The sequence below is a fragment of the Onychostoma macrolepis genome, chromosome 10 (assembly GCF_012432095.1).
Source record: "Onychostoma macrolepis isolate SWU-2019 chromosome 10, ASM1243209v1, whole genome shotgun sequence".
Lineage (NCBI taxonomy): Eukaryota > Metazoa > Chordata > Actinopteri > Cypriniformes > Cyprinidae > Onychostoma > Onychostoma macrolepis.
The window spans coordinates 7,108,119-7,130,046 of record NC_081164.1 but is presented as its reverse complement, the minus strand read 5'-3'; the positions used below and the strand labels follow the sequence as shown (position 1 = coordinate 7,130,046).

General features: G+C 36.1%; 1 protein-coding gene across 2 annotated transcripts in view; it reads left to right on the top strand.

Annotated features, from left to right (window-relative positions):
• Positions 1 to 21,928, top strand: part of mtrex (Mtr4 exosome RNA helicase) — a 42,505-nt gene that overhangs the window by 684 nt on the left and 19,893 nt on the right. For both annotated transcript variants that reach the window (XM_058788604.1, XM_058788605.1), the window contains exons 2-19: positions 360 to 497; positions 993 to 1,059; positions 1,136 to 1,198; positions 1,283 to 1,395; positions 1,567 to 1,741; positions 1,820 to 1,910; positions 2,869 to 2,993; positions 3,258 to 3,356; positions 3,698 to 3,815; positions 4,744 to 4,875; positions 9,102 to 9,181; positions 11,652 to 11,762; positions 12,662 to 12,763; positions 15,865 to 15,990; positions 19,390 to 19,540; positions 19,839 to 20,011; positions 20,173 to 20,241; positions 20,619 to 20,747. In XM_058788604.1, coding sequence (XP_058644587.1) covers positions 360 to 497; positions 993 to 1,059; positions 1,136 to 1,198; positions 1,283 to 1,395; positions 1,567 to 1,741; positions 1,820 to 1,910; positions 2,869 to 2,993; positions 3,258 to 3,356; positions 3,698 to 3,815; positions 4,744 to 4,875; positions 9,102 to 9,181; positions 11,652 to 11,762; positions 12,662 to 12,763; positions 15,865 to 15,990; positions 19,390 to 19,540; positions 19,839 to 20,011; positions 20,173 to 20,241; positions 20,619 to 20,747 — 2,062 coding nt within the window. The remainder of the gene's footprint in view (positions 1 to 359; positions 498 to 992; positions 1,060 to 1,135; positions 1,199 to 1,282; positions 1,396 to 1,566; positions 1,742 to 1,819; positions 1,911 to 2,868; positions 2,994 to 3,257; positions 3,357 to 3,697; positions 3,816 to 4,743; positions 4,876 to 9,101; positions 9,182 to 11,651; positions 11,763 to 12,661; positions 12,764 to 15,864; positions 15,991 to 19,389; positions 19,541 to 19,838; positions 20,012 to 20,172; positions 20,242 to 20,618; positions 20,748 to 21,928) is intronic.

Sequence of the window (21,928 nt, the reverse complement as noted above, 5' to 3'; positions counted from 1 at the left end):
TAGGAAATTTACTAAATATCCTTATGGAACATGATTATTACTTAAAATCTTAATGATTTTTGTCATAAAATAAAAATCTGTCATTTTGACCCATACAATGTATTTTTGGCTATTGCTACTTATGACTGGTTTTGTCGTCCAGGGTCACATATGTTCAAACGACAACCGCTCAACTGTCAAGAAACTCAAATTTAAACACGCACGACCTTTTATCTAACTATCTATCTATCTATCTATCTATTAAATTACACTAGAAAAAGCTTAGCAATGGCCTGGAGACCACCTAGAATGGTTGAGAAATGTTCAGATGAGCACTGTGTGGCTGTGGAGTGAATCTTTGTTGTCTTTACTTCTAATAGAAAGACTCCTGATAAAGGCGGTAAACAGCAGAGCGATTCAGCAGCTGCGCTCAAAAGAGATGCTGACAATGACGGGTCAGATGAGGTGGTGCTTGGGAAAAGACAGAAGCTGGAAACCGTGTCAGCTGAGGAGATCAAGTAAGATTGGTGCACTTGTGTTTATGTACTGCTTCTGATGAGTGTCTGAAATGCTGCTTAATTGTGCTTGAACGGGTGTATTTATATAGTGGTTTTACTGATTAATCGTTACCAATAGTTGCTTTTTGGAACAGCCAGTTATTGGCGTAAATCACGGTTCCTCAAATCTTGCCCTGGAGGGCCGGTGCCTTGCAGTTTTATTATTATATTGTTCACGCGGACTTTAAGAAACCAAAAAACATGAGCACGGTGAAATATAAAAATATTTTAAAATAATAAATCTGTGTCAGTATAAAACAGCATTTTTTTTTTTTTTTATCAAATGCATTTGACAAATTGTCATTATTGTTAATTTTGTAATAAATAATGAGTGGAAATATATAAATACTATCAGCTGATTTTTCGGTTTTCCAATCTTAATTATCGGTATGGACAAAATCAACTTTTAGTTGAACTGTAGTAATTCTTATCATTTGTATCTGTGTCATCCTTCAGTCTGTCAGAGCTCATGCCTAAAGTGAAGGCGGAGCAGGTGGAGACAGTGGAGGGCTGCACTCATGAGGTAAATACACAAACACAGTGGAGAAAAATACATCTCTGTTGAATGTCCATGTTGTGACCTAATCTTCCTTTCTCAGGTGGTTCTTCCGGCAGACGAGGAATACACTCCACTGAAACCACGCGTTGGAAAAGCAGCTAAGGTAATTTAATAAACCTCACTGAACATCCTCAGACAACGTCAATGCTTTGCCTTTGTTTAAACAAGTTTTGCTTTCCTATTGCAGGAGTACCCCTTCATACTCGACCCTTTCCAGCGTGAGGCCATCCTGTGCATTGATAACAACCAGTCTGTGCTAGTGTCGGCCCACACATCGGCAGGAAAGACCGTGTGTGCGGAGTGAGTGTCCATTAGACTAAAATTTTGTCTGAGTGTCCATTAGACTAAAATTTTGTCTGAGTGTCCATTAGACTAAAATTTTGTCTGAGTGTCCATTAGACTAAAATATTGTCTGTGTGCAGTTTTAAAAATCAGTTCCTTGGCTCTAAGTGTGCTTCCTTCTGCACACAGGTATGCCATTGCTCTGGCTCTCCGAGAAAAGCAGCGAGTGATCTTCACCAGCCCCATCAAAGCTCTGAGCAATCAGAAGTACAGAGAGATGTACGAAGAGTTCCAGGATGTGGGTTTGATGACCGGTGATGTTACCATTAACCCCACGGCTTCCTGCCTGGTTATGACCACCGAGGTGAGACAGCGGCCCGTTATCTGCGGCAACATCAGTGACTGGTTCTTTAGTTATTTATTGCTTTTTGTTTTCTTTCAGATTTTGAGGAGCATGCTGTACAGAGGGTCAGAGGTTATGAGGGAGGTGGCGTGGGTCATCTTTGATGAGATCCATTACATGAGAGACTCAGGTGGGTTTTATTTAATGTTTAATCGGTAGAAGATGCATAAGTTACTTGAAATATTGGCTGTGTACACATTGTAGCTAAATTTGGTTGTCACTTCATCTTTTAGTGCTTAATCCTCTTCAGTACACACACATACTTCAGTAATTTATGGGAGTGACAATCACAGTTTACGACTGAAAATCAGATTTGCAGAAATTCTACGCGGTGTGCACAGAACTGAATGGAACTGGTTGTTAATGATGTATTTAAAGGGATAGTTCACCCAAAAATAAAATTTCTGTCATTTAATTACTCACCGTCATGTCGTTCCAAACCCGTAAGACCTTCGTTCATCTGTGGAACACAAATTAAGATACTTTTAAGATGAACAAAGGTCTTACAGGTATGGGACAATGTGAGGGTGAGTCTGTTTTCTGAAATCACAGTGAATCAGTTACGATTTGACTCATTAGTGTTGCCAGATCTTGCTAAATACAAAACGGCAAATAAGATCAAGGCCGTAGTAAACTTAAGTCCAAACACGTTTACAGGGAAATTCTTCTACTTTATTGACTCCATAAACTGAATCGCTTTATGAGCCCAAAGATGCTTAAAAAGTGTTGCTTCTAATAAGTGAACATGGCAACCCTTCAAGAGCACACTCTGCCAAGCCGCCTTCCAAACATAAACAAAATTATGATGGTTTGGTTGCTGTAATATTACTTTGGTCAATAATGGCAGATACCAAACGCTGAAGATGGAAAAACGTTGCTATGGTTACAACGGTGTCAGTCATCACGGTTTCAAGAGTGAGTTCTGTTCTGTACACACACAAAACTGCAATTGAGATTCACTCCCATATATAAATGCGGTTGTCGCTCTTGAAACTTCACAGTGTGTGCGTGGCCATTACGACGTGCATATAAGCTTTTTGTATGTTCGCTGTCATTGAGTTTGTTTTTCTGGATTACATGACCTGCAGAGCGTGGAGTGGTCTGGGAGGAAACCATCATCCTACTGCCAGACAACGTGCATCATGTCTTCCTGTCAGCCACCATTCCCAACGCTCGACAGTTTGCCGAGTGGATTTGTCACCTTCACAAACAGGTGGATCATCACTCTAGCAAACACTCTTACAACACTTTTTTTTAACCACCTAACAACAGCCTAGAATGCCTTGGCAAATATCAACCATTACTTTTACCAACACACTTTAGCAGTGTTCTAACATCCAGTTTTTAAACTGAAATAAGTACTAAAATGACTAAATCTGAAATAAAAATAAATCACAGCTAAATAGAAATTTAAAAACAGAAACTAATGAAAATTTGTCAAATGCACATAACAAAAGTTGCTTGTGTTTACTTGCAGCCCTGCCACGTGGTGTACACGGACTACCGCCCCACTCCACTGCAGCACTATGTCTTTCCAGCAGGAGGCGATGGACTCCACCTTGTTGTGGATGAGAACGTAAGTAGCCCAATACTTTGGAAAGCTGCGTTAACACCTTTATTCCATCATCAGAGATGAAGGTTTAACACACCCCAATGATCTTGGGTGTGTGCCGTCTTCTGTGTTACAGAATGGAACTTGCGCTCTATTATCTGTCATGGGTGTAGTATTGGAACTGTTATTTCAAGAGTGGCACGTCTAGATGTAATTCAACACAGATCCTGAAAGCTGGAATATGTGTGTGTGTGTTGCATAACTTCCAAGCCTCAACCAACGCAACAAGCTGATCAAGTTTAAGAAAATATTCCTAGTATCACTGCAGTTATGTAATAATGTTTTTATGGCTTTTTTTTTGTCAGGGAGAGTTCAGAGAAGACAATTTTAACACGGCAATGCAGGTCCTGAGGGATGCAGGGGACACAGGAGGCAATGCTGGGGGCAAATGGGACCCCAAAGGCAGAAAGGGTGGAACCAAAGGTTAGTATTCAACTGTCAACATGAAATCAGAATAACACAATGTCACAGTCAGTGACAAAAGTTGCTCTATTTTAGCATCTGACACCCACTTTCAAGATCCAATCAATTTCTAATGATTAAAATTAAGTTGGACTCATTTTATTATTTTAATTTGTTTAATATCCTGTTTTACATGGAAATAATATCAGATTTTGCAAGTACAATGGGTTGTGAACTGTTCCATATTAAATTGTGTAAGAGTGTGCAGTGATGGGCTCTAACCCATCAATTCAGTCTCTAGTTCAGATAAATGGTTATTTGGACTCCCATTGATTTGCTGTGAATTGTGCATATTGACTGATCCGAATCATCAATATGGCACTGTTTGCACCAAATATTAATGTCCATTTTTGCACAAAAAGTCAGCTGTTGATTGTTTGTGCTGATATAAAGCACAAAACAGTCTGAAAGGTCACTCCCAAACTTCATCTAAACTCACCACAAAAATGTTCTAAGCGTAATCCTCATTGTTATTTCGATCAAGCTGAAGTTCAGCTTGATTAAAAGTAAATTAACTTCCTATCACTGCATTTTGAGCTAATGCTGAAGTTGAGCTTAATTAAAATTAAATGAACTTCCTCTCCCTGGAGTTTGCTGTCAGGCGTATCTACAATTGGGGATTCACAGATAACTGATAAATGAATGATTTAAAATAAAAACACACACTTAAATTCATGTTACATTTAAAACGACTTAAAAACTACTGCTTTTATAGAATTGATGTACTGTATTAAAAATGAGTGTTCGTTTTGAGATTACATTTAACTTATTAAAGTATTCGTGTTTGGCACTGTCCTCTTGTGATTGAATTACCTGTGCATTAGATGCTGGGAACATGCTAAAAGCTGTATTAAAAATTGCTTCTGTTTTGTTTGTTTTTTTCTCTTAGGTCCATCTAATGTCTTTAAGATTGTGAAGATGATCATGGAAAGGAACTTCCAGCCAGTGATTATCTTTAGCTTCAGTAAGAAAGAATGTGAGGCCTACGCACTACAGGTGGCTAAACTGGATTTCAACACAGGTATTAATGTTATAATAATTAATAATGCTCCTTGCTAAGACTATTACTCTTGTTCTTACTTGAGTTAAGGGTTTAAATGGATATCTTTCATCTTTCAGTCACACCTGCAAGGACTGATTCTTTGGTTAAACTAATCCGTGGAAAGAGGCAGAATGTAATTTTTCTTCTTTGAAGAAATATTTGCTTGTTTTTGGTTTTAGAACTAGAAGGTTTATCTCACTCTTATTGCTCAAATATGGGCGCAATGATGATTTATCTCTCCTATTAATTACAAAGAGATTAGAAATAATACAAATCATGTCCAAAAACGTCAGAAAAAGAAATGAGCTCAGCTTTGGGCTGTTTTTGGAGAATTTTTCATTTCTGAAACAGTTACTGGGAGTTCTTTATCAAAGATTCATCTGTTTGAAACAGAATCTGTTACAGAGCCAAACGCATGAATGTGGCCCTTCAGAATCAAAGTCTATTGACGTGTCAAGCCTTCTGTTCCCTTTTGAGAGAAATGGACAGCATGCACAACTTTTAACTGTCTTCAAAAGTGTCACCGCTTCCCATACTGCTTTGATTAGCAAGACCTAATTGGACATTGTTTTTGAAGGGACTGATGTGGTGCACACAGAAGCGTTGCATTATTGTGGATTTTTAAACATGTTTTGGTTGAGAAATAGCGTGCACTTAAGACTAGAAGTCTTTGGCCTTTGATGGTGTATGTGTGAGCACTTCGGACGCACAGCTGTTACTGTTTTGCGAGTCTTGCTTGAGGTGGGGAGAGTGTTTTCATTGGCTCCATCTCAGCACATGTCATCATAAGAGCTTTCCAGCTCAAGTGTGATTTTATGCAGGGTTTCCAGAACATTTTCATCATTTCCAACATGCAAAAGTGGAGTTGGTTTTCTAATCTTTTGGGGAGTTGCTTAAGCAGTGACCACTGCAGAGATATTGTGGTCTCAAGTAATTTTGTGGCCATATTGGGATTGTCAGATGCTTGTATTAGTCTATATTATTGGTTCTCAACTGGCTGGTCTGTTCTTCTCTGTTTTTTTTTGATGGAGGAGATAGGGCTGTCGCGATTAAGGAATTTCCCTTGCGGTAATTTTGAGTGGCTTAATAGCACGGTATGCGGTATTACCATATATATATATATATATATATATATATATATATATAATCTGTGTGTGTATGTGTTACGATATAAGGAGGTCATTCAGAAACCAATAAAACCGAAACTAAATCGCGTTGAAACAGGAAGTGAAGTAAACAGAAGAGAATGACAAAATAACGGTCCACATAACAAAACTTAAACCTGACAATAAGATCATTAGTATATTGTTAGCCTATAACAGTTAGTTCTGATCCTCAAATCTGACTGACAAGATACTTTTTCTGTTGATATTTCACCTGCGTGTTCTAGACGGCTGTCAGTCAGTGCAGCTTCATTGTTTCGCCTCAAGGTGGTGACAAGAGACTGTCTTTGAGTGAGTCTTCATTCAACTACACGTTCAAAAGCGCTGATTCATTCAGAGATTTGTAATGAAACACGCTGTTTAAATCATTTTAACTTTGAGCGCCACTTTTAAAGGCTCAGCTGACCAGCAGAGCATCGATGCTAAGACAGATTTCGCTTTCCTTGGACATGACAACCTGTTTTCACAAATACACATGACTCAGCCTGAAGGACAGACGCAGGTAATCGCAAGCGATCAGTCGATCTCTCTCTCATTCGCTGTCTGTTTAGGCTTGTTAAGTGCAAATTTACTGAGCCTCTGTGCAAATCAGCATGATACACATTGTTATCATTACTAATATTCAGTACACATGCACGAAGTGTAAAACAAGAAGGGCGTAACCTTACGAAAAAGAAAATACTGAAATATCGCGGTTGCTGCGGTTGTTGCATTTCTCTGCGGTTATGCTCATCAATAGCGCGGTATTGTGATATTGCGGTTATCGCGACAGCCCTAGGAGGAGAAATACAATGCTAAATGCAAACAATAAAATCCATTTAAAAATATGGTCATGCATAAAATAGCTAAATAAACTTGGGAGGAGGATAAAGCCCAAAATGTCAAGGTGGTACAACTGGCCTGATATCAAAAGGCCAGATTACCTTAAGTGCTTTTGTTTGTTTTCAGAATTATTTCATGGAAGAAAAAAACAAAACATTTATTTACCAAATCAAAGTCATGTGGTACAACCAATATACAGACCCTGCAGAGGTCATTTAGTCTCTTAAAATATCAGACAGTTTGACCTTGTTACTTTATGACTTAGAAAGGTTATGTCAGGTTTAAAAAATGTCATTTTGGTACAACCTCCCAAAAATATAATATTTGTTAATTAATACATCAAATTTGAATTATTCATGAAATGTATTAAATGCTTCTGAAAGATTGTTGTGTATATATAAAACACCATAACATCTTAAAGTGATAGTTCACCCAAAAATGAAAATTTGATGTTTATCTGTTTACCTCCAGGGCTTCCAAGATGTAGGAGACTTTGTTTCTTCAGTAGAACACAAACAAAGATTTTTAACTCAAACCGTTGCAGTCTGTCAGTCAATGGGACTCACGGCTTTGAGAGAGGAAAAAAAACATACGCAGACAAAACCAAATTAAACCCTGTGGCTCGTGACGATACATTGAGGTCTAAAGACACTAAACGATCGGTCTGTGCAAGAAACTGAACAGTATTTATATCGTTTTTTTTACCTCTGATCCGCCGCACGGTCCAACTGTCCTGAGCACAACAGTGCATTACCGCCACCTATATCTCAAATGGACCATTGACGCGCTATCTACAATCTCAATTAGGAGTGTCAATGGTCCATTTGAGAAATAGGTGGCGGTAATGCACTTACAAGTCTGCGATCTGCTGGCTGTTGTGTGAATGAGCTCAGCACAGTTGGACCGGGCGGCGGATCGGAGTTAAAAAAAACTATATAAATATTGTTCCGTTTCTTGCACAGGCCGATCGTTTCGTGTATTTTTTTTTTTTTTTTTTTTTCTCTCAAAGCCGTGAGTACCATTGACTGACATTGTTTTGCAATACAATATGAACACAATAAGTACATTGTACTTAGTTTTTGATGTAAGTGCATAGTAGTTAAGGCCACCTAATATAAAGTGTGACCGAATGATTTATTAATGATCAGTTTTTAAGTAATCCCACTGAACCGAATGAAACTATTATATTGTGAAAATGAATATATCAGTGTTTAATATCATTCAGATACTCTATTTTTTGTTAATAGTTTGAATAATTGTTTTTGCGTTTTTAATGTTAAATTAACTAGTTTTTATCTAGTTGTGTGTTTTAGTTGTCTTTAGCTATTTTTATGTGCCTAATTAAAAGAAATGTTATTTTATTTATTAAAACAAGTTAAACTAAATTAAAATGAGTAATGTAGCCTAGGCAACTTGCTGAAATAAAACATTTTATTTTATTGCAATTAATGAAAATGTTGTTTTCTTTTTTTTTGTGGTTTTAGTTTCGGTTTTACTTTTTAATTAAATTTAATAACCCTGGAATATTTCCCTTAATGTTATTTAAAAAAGTTACATTTATTTAATTGCACAAAATTTGGCAGTTCTTATTGCTGTTGTTTTAATAAACTTCAATAATTTATTTTAAACCCTTTTATTGTTCATTGTTGACAATTTTGGCATTGTGTTGGGTCACCAATTGATGACCTAAAGCAAAGCCAGTTGAGAACCGCTGCTCTATGTTTAGTTGTATTTTGTTATGTTGTGAATTTGAATGTGCTAAGCCTGCTGGGATACGACTACGCCACATGCTGCAGGCAGAAATAGAGATGTTCTAATCCTTCATGACACATTGTTTCTGTTTGGAGCAAGAAGATGGCAGCTGTCCCTTTCCCCAGTACACTTTATGAATATTTTATTTTTCTCCATCTCAGTCTATATGCTGCCCCACTGTGTGTGTGTGTGTGTGTATATATATATATATATATATATATATATATATATATATATGTATATATATATATATACATATATATGTATATATTAAAATATCTCTCTGGTTTGTAATGTTTCAAGCGACCATGAAAGGTCCTCTGAGCATCTCTGTATAAAGCACACACACCTACCTTTGTTATGCTGGCTGTGTTTCAGAGATCTTTGGTTTAAGCTGACACACACGCACACTGAAGTATACGAGTGTGCATCTGGTGTTTGATTTCTGATTTCTCTTTCCAACTCCAGACGATGAGAAGAAACTGGTGGAAGAAGTGTTCAACAATGCCACAGACTGCCTGTCTGATGAAGACAAAAAGCTGCCGCAGGTAGACTTCTGTGTTTTGTACAATGTTGTATTAAGTCTCGATGAAAAAATAAGTTTACTAATATTTATAAATAAGTTACCAACATAAGCTGATAACTTTACTCGTTTACCTGAATGTTGTTGAATGGTGAATACGTCAACAAAAAATTGGTAGTGGATTGCTCAAATTGACATTAATTAAGGGAATAGTTCAATTTTTTTTACTCACTCTCAGGGCATCCAAGATGTGGATGAGTTTGTTTTATCATGGGAACAGTTTTGGAGAAATGTAGCATTACATCACTTTCTCACCAATGGATCCTCTGCAGTGAATGGGTGCCGTCAGAATGAGAGTCCAAACAGCTGATAAAAGACTCCAGTCATTAGGATGTTTTTAACTTCAAACCATTGATTCTATGAGTACTCTATCCATAATATTGCTTAATCAGGAGAGAAATATGCATGATCAAGCACTGTCTACAAGTGAAAACAGTCCAAGAAGTCCAGTTCTAAACATATGTTAATGGATTTTGTCATTGTTTAAAGTTTAAAAGATTGGTGTGGATTATTGCAAGGTTTTTATCAGCTGTTTGTACTTCAGATTTCTCCAAATCTGTTCGGATGCATAAACAAACTCATCTACATATTGGACGGCCTAGTGGTGAATACTTTTCCCGCATATTTGTATTTTTTGGGTGAGCTACATTTCTTAAACATATGGCACATACATGACATTTATATTTAGTTATGTTTCCAATCATTCCTTCAATGTTTTTAAAATAAGCCAAAACATTAACTATGCATTATTAACATCAAGATTTAACAATAATTTAAAACCTTTTTTTCTTATTCTGAAAAACACGGTAAAAGTCTTTTTAACAGAAGCGCAGGGACATTGTGAAATCCTTGTCCAGTGGGATGCACTCTAACCAGCCATATTAATAAGAATTGAAAAGTTAACACATTTTTGGGTGACATTATTTAATTAAATGGTAGTAAATTACACCAAACTCAAAATTGCTAATAAATCTATTTTCATCTTATTGACTACCCTAAAATGTTTCCCACATGGACCACGTTAAGCTTTTAAGATGCTAAAGTCTCCCATTATTAACATTGTGTTTTTTTTGTTTAGTTTTCTTAGCAAGTTTTTCTGTTTTAGCAAAATATTCACTTAATCTTGTAAGCTGTTGCTCTGGTAATTGAAGGTCTGCCACACAAACCACAGTAAAGTCGGGCAGTACGTGTTAAACTTGTTTGAGGTGACTGGGTGTTTGAGCAAATCCCAAAATGGTTTCAAGAGGTTCGTAAAATTTTCCACTCTCTCTTGTCTTCAAGTCCTCCTGTTACTCCTACACCATATTTCCTCCAATTCTACATCTCAACAATGCTGTCATCCATTTCCACATTGCAGGACAGCGGTATTTGGCTCGTACTCGTGTAGTAGAGGTGCTGATCTTAGATCAGATGGTCTTCATGGACGCTACTCTGTCAGTGTGAAGATAAACCGATCCTCCATCAGAACGCCTGCTGTTGGTGGATGAGTGATTACAGAACTAGTTCAAATATGCTGTTTGTGTAAATGTTGCCTTTTATGAGGAACGGACCATCCTTCAACTTGACCCTTGTCTGTTTGTTCTCAATGACATATTTCTGCGAGCTTATTCTAAGCTCCTTATGCTGCTGACCCAGATTTGTCTTTTTCACTTTTTTTCACATTTCACATCAGATTTCACATATTTTCCCTTCCCTTACACAGAAATGATAGATTTTAATTTTTGTTGTTTTGGAAAAATATTGTTTAAATAACATTACTTTTTGCATGAGAGAAATATAGTTCTCAAGTCATTATTAATAACACTTTTTTTATTATTATTAATAGTAATTATAAATTTATTATTATTATTATTATTATAGCAAGATATATGCAGTTAAAATAGAACCACATAACATTAACTACTATACATTCATAAACCTGTTTTTTTTATGGAAAGCTTTTAGGGACACTGTCCCTGGGGCCATCCTCACGTTTAGATCTGTTACTTCAGACTCGGAACGTAATAATGAATAAATATGCATTGTTTTGGGGATAATTCACCAAAAAAATTCAAATTGTCATTCTTGTGTAGAACACAAAAGGAGAAATGTTGTAGAATGTCCAAGCTGCACTTTTCCACTCATTTTCCAAAACACAGCTGTGAATTACCATTCACTCTTGTCGTGTGGTAACGATCAGTTCAGACTTTTTGTATTCCATACAAGTAAAGGAGAGTAGACAGAGACAAACTTTTCATTTTTAGGTGACCCGTTCCTTAAAAATGTTGTACTTTTTGTTCATGCCTTGAAAAATTCAGGTATTGGTGTTAATAGGGCTTTAAGCTGGTCTTGCTTAGCTACATTATGCTAATCTGACTGAGCTGCGAACACAGTAATAATGTGACCTTGAAGAGTCCTGAAGCTGTGTGTGTTTATTTGGCATTGTTTCTCAACAGGTGGAGCATGTTCTGCCGTTGCTGAAGAGAGGGATTGGAATTCATCATGGCGGCCTCCTCCCGATCCTAAAAGAGACCATTGAGATCCTGTTCTCTGAGGGGCTGATAAAGGTGAGTTCCTTCAAGCAACCCTCAAACGACTGGAAGCATCTTTGTGTAATGGTGGATAAACACTTTCGCCTTGACTGAACATCGAGTCATTCATAATTGACAACCTTTTTCAAGTTTTGTTTTGTTTTGATTGGTGTCGGTTTTGTTTACATTGGTATTGTTTGTTTTTTAACATTCACTTTCGTTTGTTTTTTATTTATTTTTGTTTGTTTTTTGTTTTATTTGATTGTTTGTTTTTAGTTCTTTTTATTTACTCACCCTCTTGTTTTTCCTGTATGAAATTCCCTCATGGAACACAAATAAGAATTTTTTTAAGGTAAATAAGGAATGAAGCTTTCAAGCTCCAAAAATGACACTGAAAACCAAGAAATATAGTCCCTACAACTCATGATCTTCTGATGTCATATGTTAGCTTTGCGTGAGGAACATGAAAATAAAGTCATTACTTACTCTGCAGAAACTCCAAGAAAAATGCCATTTTAATGTTATTTGATGGCAAATATCAGTAGGGTCTTGCCCATTTTGTGTCCAGAGATCATTGACATCAAAGTTATACAAGTTAATTTATTTGTATATTCAATACAGTGAATTGTGTGTTCCCCACACAAAATGCTTGCATGACTTCAGATATCCATTGTATCTACTAATATTACTTGTGTATGCATGTTTGTGTATTTAAATACATTTTGGTTGAGTTTGCAGCAAACATAACATTATATTCATTTACTGTGATTTAAGTTTTTTTTTTTTTTTTTTTTTTTTTTCCATTGAAGAAAAAGTCATAGGTTTGAACTGGGTGAACCGCCACTTTAAGACACCTCACTAGTATCTTTGCCAAAATTTTCATCATCTTCAACATTTTCAACATTTTCAACATCTTTCTCTCTGTCATTCTTTAGGCCTTGTTTGCTACAGAAACATTTGCCATGGGAATCAACATGCCTGCAAGAACCGTGCTCTTCACCAGTGCGCGCAAATTTGACGGCAAAGACTTCCGCTGGGTAAAGCGCAAACGTTAACCTCTGTCCTGCTTCTTATAGTAATGGCTAATCAAATTTCCAAATTCATTTCTTTGCCTCTTCGTCCATCGTTGCATAGAGGACACAGGGTCAAACAACAGTGCCGTCCAAGCTGCCACGTATTGTTTGCGTGAGTGTGAGGCAATGACTCAAGCTGTTGTGAATAAAAGAGGCCCTTGGCTTTTATACTCCGGCAGAGAGCAAGTGAGCGATGGAAGCTGCCATCTAAAACGTTTTGTAAGGAACATCTGGTATCCATGAGTCTGCCAGAAAACGCACACTCAAGGTTTTGGCTAAGTGATCGCAGGCACTGAACCCCTCTCTGGGACGTTTAGCAGTTAATAGAAGATAAAACTGATCTGGGGTCAGCGGCGGGTTGCTGTAATATAGCGGAGGAACGTTAGGAGGGGTTATCAGGCAAAAACAATATTTGCCAAACGAATGGGCTGATATGTTACATTGTTTGAGGCTGGTGCCAGATTGTGATTTATCAGAGCCGTACCAGTAAGGAACTTTCAGATGGAAACCTTATCGTTTGGGTAACTGCAGATGTTTCCCAGAGCAAAATCTATTAACAACCACATCTTGCGGTGATTTTACCACCATTATGCACGTCAACTTCCTGATCAATGGAAAACATGAATATCAGTGGAGAGAAGTTTTGAAGTTGAAGTATACGCTAATGCTCAAAGGTTTAGGGTCAGTAAGATTTTAAAAAGAAAGAAGGTAACACTTTAGTAAAGGGACCAATTCTCACTATTAGCTAGTTGCTTATTAACATGCTTATTATTAACATATTGGCCGCTTATTAGTACTTATAAAGCACATTCTGCATGCCCATATTCTACATCCCTAATCCTACCCAATACTTAAACTTAACTACCTTACTAAATATTAATAAGCACCAAATTAGGAGTTTGAGGCAAAAGTCATAGTTAATGGTGTGCTAATAGTGAGAATTGGACCTTAAAATAAAGTGTGACCAAAAAGGATGTTTTAAATTGATCAGAAGTGACAGTAAAGACATTTTTAATGTTGCCAATAATTTCTAGTTTGAATATATGCCTTTCTTTTGAACTTTATATTCATGAGTCAACAAAAAAGTATCACAGTTTCCACAAAAATATTAAGCAGCACAACTGTTCTCAACATTGATAATAATAAGAAATGTTTCTTGAGCTCCAGAAACGTATTAGAATGATTTCTGAAGGATCATGGGACACTGAAGACTGGACAACTTGTAATTATATTAAGTGATCGACTGATATTGATGTTTTATAACCGATACCAATTATTTGCATGTTTATGTGCCCGATAACCGATATGCAGAAGCGATAATTATTTACTGTTATAAAGTAAACTTTATACTCGCTTTGGTTTTTCCTCCTTTCAGTTATCTTAAAAAAAAAAAAAAAAAAAGGTTGAAAATGAACAGTCTTTCATGTTAAGTTTAATCTTCATATTACAACAATAAAAACATTGTATTTATAAAAAGCATCAGTGGCAACACTGATATTAACAATAAGCAAAATAAATGTAGAATGACTAATGTTTTCAAATGGAGAAAATAAATAAAGGACAGGAGTCATAACTTCATTTTAAACTACAGTTTTAGGTTTATAAGAGGTTTAATTGGCTAAAGAGTGAAGAATAATTCACTGGATAATGTTAATTCACTGAATAATATTCTCTGGAATACTGAAATATAACAAACAAAACATTGTATTTTATTGCATTTCTCAACTGGTATGTTATATCAGAATTATTCATATATTTTTGTCATTCTAGATTATGAAATGCCTGCTGACATTGCGGTTTATCTATGCATTTTCACAGAACTACACTCAAACTGCGATCGCTCACGGAGATAATAAATAATTAATTTCCATAGAGTTAATATAATTTAGAGTGTTTTATACAAGTGAATCTTGTTAAAAGTTACATGCGGTGGCTGTGCATATACAGCACTTTTATTTCCAACATGCGCTCATTCATGGCTGCATATTATTTAATTCATGCATAGTTACGTCTTTATAGGGACAGACCTACGGGTTATTTTATGTGACTCCGTGAGTTCTCTATTTCATAGAGCCAAGCTGCATAAACTGCATATCAGGCATTTAAGTAATGCATCTAATTTGTGCATTAATGGCTGTTATGTTAAATAAAGTTTACTAACTACAGCAAATCAAGCAGGCTACCTACACACCGTTGTTGTCTCATCTCCCCTCAGACACGCTGCAATAGCGATCCTGCGCACAATTCTCCAAACACCCTCAAGATGGCGGTATTTATCGGTGAATCTGGTATTACAAAACCAATATCCGATTATTTTACCATAAAATGCTTAAATATCGGGAAAATATCTGTAAATCGATATATTGGTCGATCTCTAATTATATTTCACCATTAGTCTTTTACTCCATTTTTGATCAAGTAAATGCAGTCAAGATATGTCTTTCAAAAACATTTAAAAAAATGTGGGGAAAGTGATTTGACCTCCATTTAACAAGAAATTAAAATTGACTCCGTTTACATTCTTAAAATACCCATTCCTGGTTTTATAGTGAACAATTAATCAATTTTGGTCCCTGGTGATTTTACAGTTTCATAGCTATATTTCATTAACTACTAGATTTCTATAAACATTAACTACACACAAAATGGAACAAAAAGTAAATAATCGATAACAAAAATAAGAAACGTTATTTAAATAATCTATTGAAAGTGATTCACCATACTTTTGGGATTCTTCTTTTACAGTTGGTTTATTGTAAATAAAATTTTACTATAAACTGCCTATATTGCCTTGTTCAGTATAATTTGATAGGTTTTTGGAGTAGATGTTCAGAAACCGTATTTACTGTGAAATTATGCGTACTATACTGTTAAATACAAAAAAATCTGTATATAGTAAGCTATCTTTAACCAATTAAGATGTTTTTGCTGGTTTTCTTACATTGTCTATTAAAAGTACAAACATTTTTGCAGTGCTTGTTTTATTGCTTTATTTTTGTTTTTTGTTTCCAAGTGCTGCAGTAAGTAAAGTTCTTTTTCTTTTTTTTTTCAACCCTCCACATTAGATCACCTCAGGAGAGTATATCCAGATGTCAGGACGTGCTGGCAGAAGAGGAATGGACGAGAGGGGAATAGTCATTTTCATGGTGGATGAGAAGATGAGCCCTGCGGTGGGCAAACAGTTACTGAAGGTAACTCTCCAAATCGAACATGATGACTGATTTAGTTTTTGGGTGAACTGTTCCTTTAAGCAGTTCTCCACACGTTATGTTCAGGTGACAGCCAACACACTGACGCAAAAACTCTCTGATCCTAAACCCTTTATCCCCCCACTAAGCTTTGGTACCCTCTGTAAGGGGCCGTCTCATTCATTAATACACTCTTTAACAAGAAGTCCATAAGCACTCTCGGCCTCTCACGCATGCTTGCCAGAATTCGTCTCTGCGGACTCCCGTTCCCCCCTCTGAAGCATCCCATCTCTGCTTGGGATCCATAACAGTATTGCTCAATGCCTTCCTGACTGAATTTGAGTTGTATTTCATCATGGTTCTGCTGTAACGTTTCCAAGAGAATACTAGAATGTCATTAATCGACTGGCACATCTGTAGTGCCTTCTCAATTTTCTCCTCCAAGTCGTGCTCTTTGTTGCAAAACCTGTTGATTAATAGACTGAGCTGTGTGGTTTTCTTACTCTTCGTGTGGTCAATAGATTTTTAAACTTAGATGTTTAAAGGGTCATGAAACCCCCTGTTTCAGCACTGGTTAGTTCTCGCCACAGTTTTAAAAAAATGCTAAAAAAGTGGGCGTGGAGCGGAGGGGAAAGAGGGGGGACATAAAACACACACAGCTTCGGGTTCAGACAGTTTCATTTCCCTCTCATTTGAGTTAACACAAATAAATGCACAGCCATTTGCACTCTGCATCAAAAACATATGAATGCGCTGTTGCACCGACGCGTCATCGATGTACTATGGTCCATTGCCACATCACAAATTGTGACATCAACACGATGTAGATTTAAAGCCCAGAAGATGAAAATAGCGCAAAAAAGCTTAAAGTTAACCAGTTTTCTCCAACAGTTAAAATGATCGGATGCTAACATTGTTTTCTATGATGTGCAACGCAAACACCTCTGCTAAAATCTTAGAAAAAGTAGTCTGGGGTTTCGTGACCCTTTAAAAAAGTCTTCAGTGGTTGATTGTTGTAAATTATATTGGTAACACTTTACAATAAGGTTGTATTAGTTAATATTAGTTAATGCATTCGTTACCATGAACTAACAATAATCAACTCGAATGTTCAGCATTTGCTCATGTTGACTTATATACTAATGCTTCTCTTCACATTAACAACTTAATTAGTTAATGCTGATTAATATATTAGTTAAGATGTACTAAAAATTAACAACGTATCTGTTCGGCATTAGTTAACATGAACTAACAATGAACTATGCTTGTAAATAGCTTTATTTAATAAGCTTTATTTAATTATATACATGCAGTATATACACATAAGTTTGTTTAGCAGCTAACACACAATGGATAGACAATACCAACTTCCCATTTGGGCACTGATGGGCTATTGGTAAACTTGGAAACCAACTAAACATCAACTGATAGTGTTTCTCATGTTTGTAGGCTGTTTATTAACATGACTTACCACTAACAAAACATTTATTAAGGGAATTTGTGAACCTTATTGTAAAGTGTACACTAGTCCAACATTAACTAACATTTAACTAACATTTGTACACTGTTTATTAGATTTAGGCCTACCACTAACAAATAATAAAAAAAATAATAATAAACAGATTTAACAGTTTTGTTCCTATAGTGTGACAGCACACCACACCACACACATCAAAATCACAAATCATGACTGTGAACGCAGGTAATCTCGCGCAGACAAACGTGACATTAGAGTAAACAAATGGCGGACGACGTGCAAGAAGAAATGGCGATAATAATATTTGGATATCTTTTTTTCTACCGAAAGTTCGCGAATAAAAAAGAAAAAGGTTCGGATGAAGTTGTGGAGACTGTGAACGTGAACTTTAAATGTTACAGTGGTGAAGAGTAATGCTTATTGTTTATCCATTGTGTGTTAGCTGCTAAACAAACTTGTGTATATACTGTATGTAGTATAATTTAAAAAAATCTGTTTACAGGCATAGTTCATTGTTAGTTCATGTTAACTAATGCATGAACTAATGCATTAGTATATGAATGTTAACATGAGCAAAGATTAAGTAATGCTGAACAGATACATTGTTCATTTTTAGTTCATGTTAACTAATATATTAATCAGCATTCACTAATTAAGTTGTTAATGTGAAGAGAAGCATTAGTATATGTCAACATGAGCAAATGCTGAACAGATGTGGTATTATTTTTTTTGTTTATTTTATCTAATGCATTAACCACAACGTTAACTAGTTAATCTGTTAATGTAAAGAGATGCATTAGTAAATGTATAAATGAACATTAACAAAACATTAAGTAATCCTGAACAGTGGAGTTGTTCATTGCTAGTTCATTATTAGTTCGTGTTAACTAATGCATTAACTAACACGTTAGTATATGAATAAGTTAACATGAACAAAGATTAAGTAATGCTGAACAGATGCGTTATTCACTGTTAGTTCATGTTAACTAATGCGTTAACTAATGCGTTAACTAGTGTTAACTAATACAACCTTATTGTAAAGTGTTACCATTATATTCTTCTATTGGTGTTGTGGAATTTTTGAGAGATGTATGTCTTGCACAAGCTTTTTATTTTATTTTAAACACCGTAATTTTCAAGAGAGTAAAATGTATAAAGAAGAGATTACAATAGGTGATTATCAGTGTCGGCAAGTCCGCAGTTTTCCCGCGGAATTTCGCTACTTTAGCACCGTTGCCGTTTTTCATGTCCGTGGGTTGAAGTGACCATAATAACGTGATTTTTAGCCCCACCAAAAAAAAAAAAGCATTTTACCGGGGGACCCCCCTCGAAACGCAGCGTAGCAATTGGGAGGGATTTGCTGTGAAAACCTGGCAACCCTGGTGATCATTTGAATATTCACAATATGTTTGATTTAGCTGATACTATATTATCAAATATGAAGATAAAATATTGCAATGATTTTAGTGAGCTTTTAATTTGGCCATTAAGACATTTTAATAGCAGTAATGTTGTAATAGCATCTGATACGTTAGTATTAAAACTGCTTCTGTGAATCAGTTCAAACTGTTTTAGGGAATCAATTCAAAATTCTGATTCACCTATTTTATGTTCATGAATGTGTTTGCATGTCATTTTTCATGTATTTGTGCAGTGTGAAACTTTATGATGTTAAAAGAGCTTTTTATTATATAATATTAGTACATTGAATAAATTAAAATTAAGTAACTGAATCTTATTTAAGCACATACCTTGAGTATTTTAATTAGTTTTTTACTGATTTATTTCTTCAATTTAACATTTTGAATCCATTTTAAAACAGTGCTTGTTTACCTCGACTTACTCGCACCATATGGGTGTCAGTGGATTGCATTGGATTCATGTCACATTCATGATTTATTCAGTAGCCTCTTTTATTCTCGTAGGGTTCGGCAGATCCTCTGAACAGTGCGTTCCACCTGACCTACAACATGGTGCTCAATCTACTGCGTGTGGAGGAGATCAACCCAGAGTACATGCTGGAGAAATCCTTCTACCAGTTCCAGCACTATAGAGCCGTGCCTGGTGTTGTGGAGAGTAAGAACTATTATGATTGAATATTGTTTCTATGAGAATGTTTCTCATAGTTAAAATTCTGTAGTTTATTCACCATTGTTATTATCTGTGGAAAAGAGCAGCAGGAACATTCATCAAAATATTTTCTTTTGTGTTTCACAGAAAAGCCTAAACTTGGTTGTGGGTTTAGAACAACTCAACAGTTAAAATTCACATATAATCAGTAATTGGGTTGTCACAGCTTTCAGAACTAGTTGAGTGTTTGTTTTTGTTTTTTTTATCATTCCTATCTTAATTTCTGTTTCTGTGATTCCCACAGAGATGAAAAAGCTGGAGGAGGAGTATAATGCAATTCGAATCCCTAATGAAGAGAGCGTGGTGACCTACTACAAGATCCGTCAGCAGCTGTCCAAACTGGGCAAAGAAATTGAGGAATTTATTCACAAACCTAGATACTGCCTGCCCTTCCTGCAGCCGGGCAGACTGGTCAGGGTAAATGTCCAGCGGCTTTTTCTGTGCACACAAATACGGTTAATGTTTCAGCCAATTCAAACTAACAACTTTTGTTGGAAGGTGTAGCCGTCACAGACTTGGTTTTCTTGGTTTGTTGAGACACTAAAAATGCTAAACACTCTTTGGTTTTTCATATCCAGGTGAAAAAAGAAGATCTGGATTTCGGTTGGGGCTTAGTCGTCAATTTTCACAAGAAGACAAATGTCAAGGTATTGCCATATGCTCTTTGTGCTTAAAGTGTCCAACTCAAATGTATTAAAAGGGGTCATGTATTTTGAGGAATCAAATTTTACTTAATCTTATGAGATAGATGTATCTATATAAACATTGTGACTTGTAGAACCCAAGACTTCCAAGTAAAAAAAAATAAATTATGAAACTAAGCTGCAAAAGTGACTCATTCTGAACCTCTGCAGGTTTCTGACATCAGTCATGGTGACATGAATACATCAACGCTTGGCACTTAATTTGCCATCAGCAAAAAAAAAACATGAACTACTTCATTTGTAAAGTGGACATTTTGTGAAAAACTGGATTATGACTGTTTTTGGTGGAGAAAAAAAAAGTAATGTCTGTGTTGTTGTAGGTTGGAATTGGGGATGCTGACCCGTTATTTGTGGTGGAGGTTCTGCTCCACTGCAGCAAAGACAGCGTGAAGAACGCAGCCACGGAGGTAGCCAAACCAGCAGGCCCAGGAGAAAAGGGCGAGATGCAGGTAGGAGTGTGACACTTGGAATTTGATGGCGAACATGACCCAGAAATGCCACACCAGCCTAGATTTTATGTAGAAACATGGCTTACCTCAACCATGTACAGGAATCCACCAAAACCGACTGAGAACAGAGGCCATAGCTATAATACATGCAGCCCGAACTTAAAGGGTTAGTTCACCCAGAAATGAAAATTAGTCTGTGTTTTACTCGCCCTCAAAGCATCCTAGGTGTATGTGACTTTCTTTTTTCAGACTAATCCAATCGGAGTTATATTAAAAATTGTCCTGGCCCTTTGGGGGGGAGGGGGTGGGGATATCAATAAATCAAATGTAATAAACACTTCTCTCTCATTTCATCTGCTGCTCCGGTGGATGACGTCGGTGTTGCGTGATTAGTGACGAACGCGGAGAGAGAACAAAACAAAACGACGGTCACGAATTAGATGCACAAAACGAGGATTTATAAAGGAAAATGTCTGAGGATTTCGATATAAGCAAAGAGGAGACTGGTTTTCCTTTGTTTACAGGAGCGAAGGAAGCAAATTTTCCTTACTTTAGCAAACTCATCAGACTAGCATATCAGAGACACGCGCACGACGCATACGTCCTACGTCATCCGCCAGAACGGCTTCCATGTACGACAGATAGCGGAAGTGAGAGAAAAGTGTTTATTACGTTTGAAATATGGATATTTTTCTTACAAAAACGCATGGATTCGCTACAGGAGGCCTTTATTCATGCTCCGGAGCCGTGTGAGGGACGTTTTATTATGGATGCATGCACTTTATTTCACATCTTCTGGACTGTTGACAAAAAACACCCGCTTACCCCATTGTAAGGCTTGTAACTCAGTGTTAAACAGTAAATAATGTTATTTTAGTATTATTTATGTATTATAGTAATTATTAATGTTTTGTGAAATGGCTTTAATTTTTATATTTTCAAGTTTATCAATTTTTTGTACTAATGTCTTTTGTTTTTTCTATATAGCTTTGTTTTTGTAATGTTATGAAATGTACATGTAATGTACTTCAAATGTTCATTTTTTTTTCAAGTTTTACGTTTAATATTACTGTATTTCAGCTTTATTTAAAATACCTTTTTTTTTTGTTAACAATAACAACCAAAATCAATATTAAATACATTTTTAATCATGTTGGCAACTTTAGTTTAATCCAAATTCA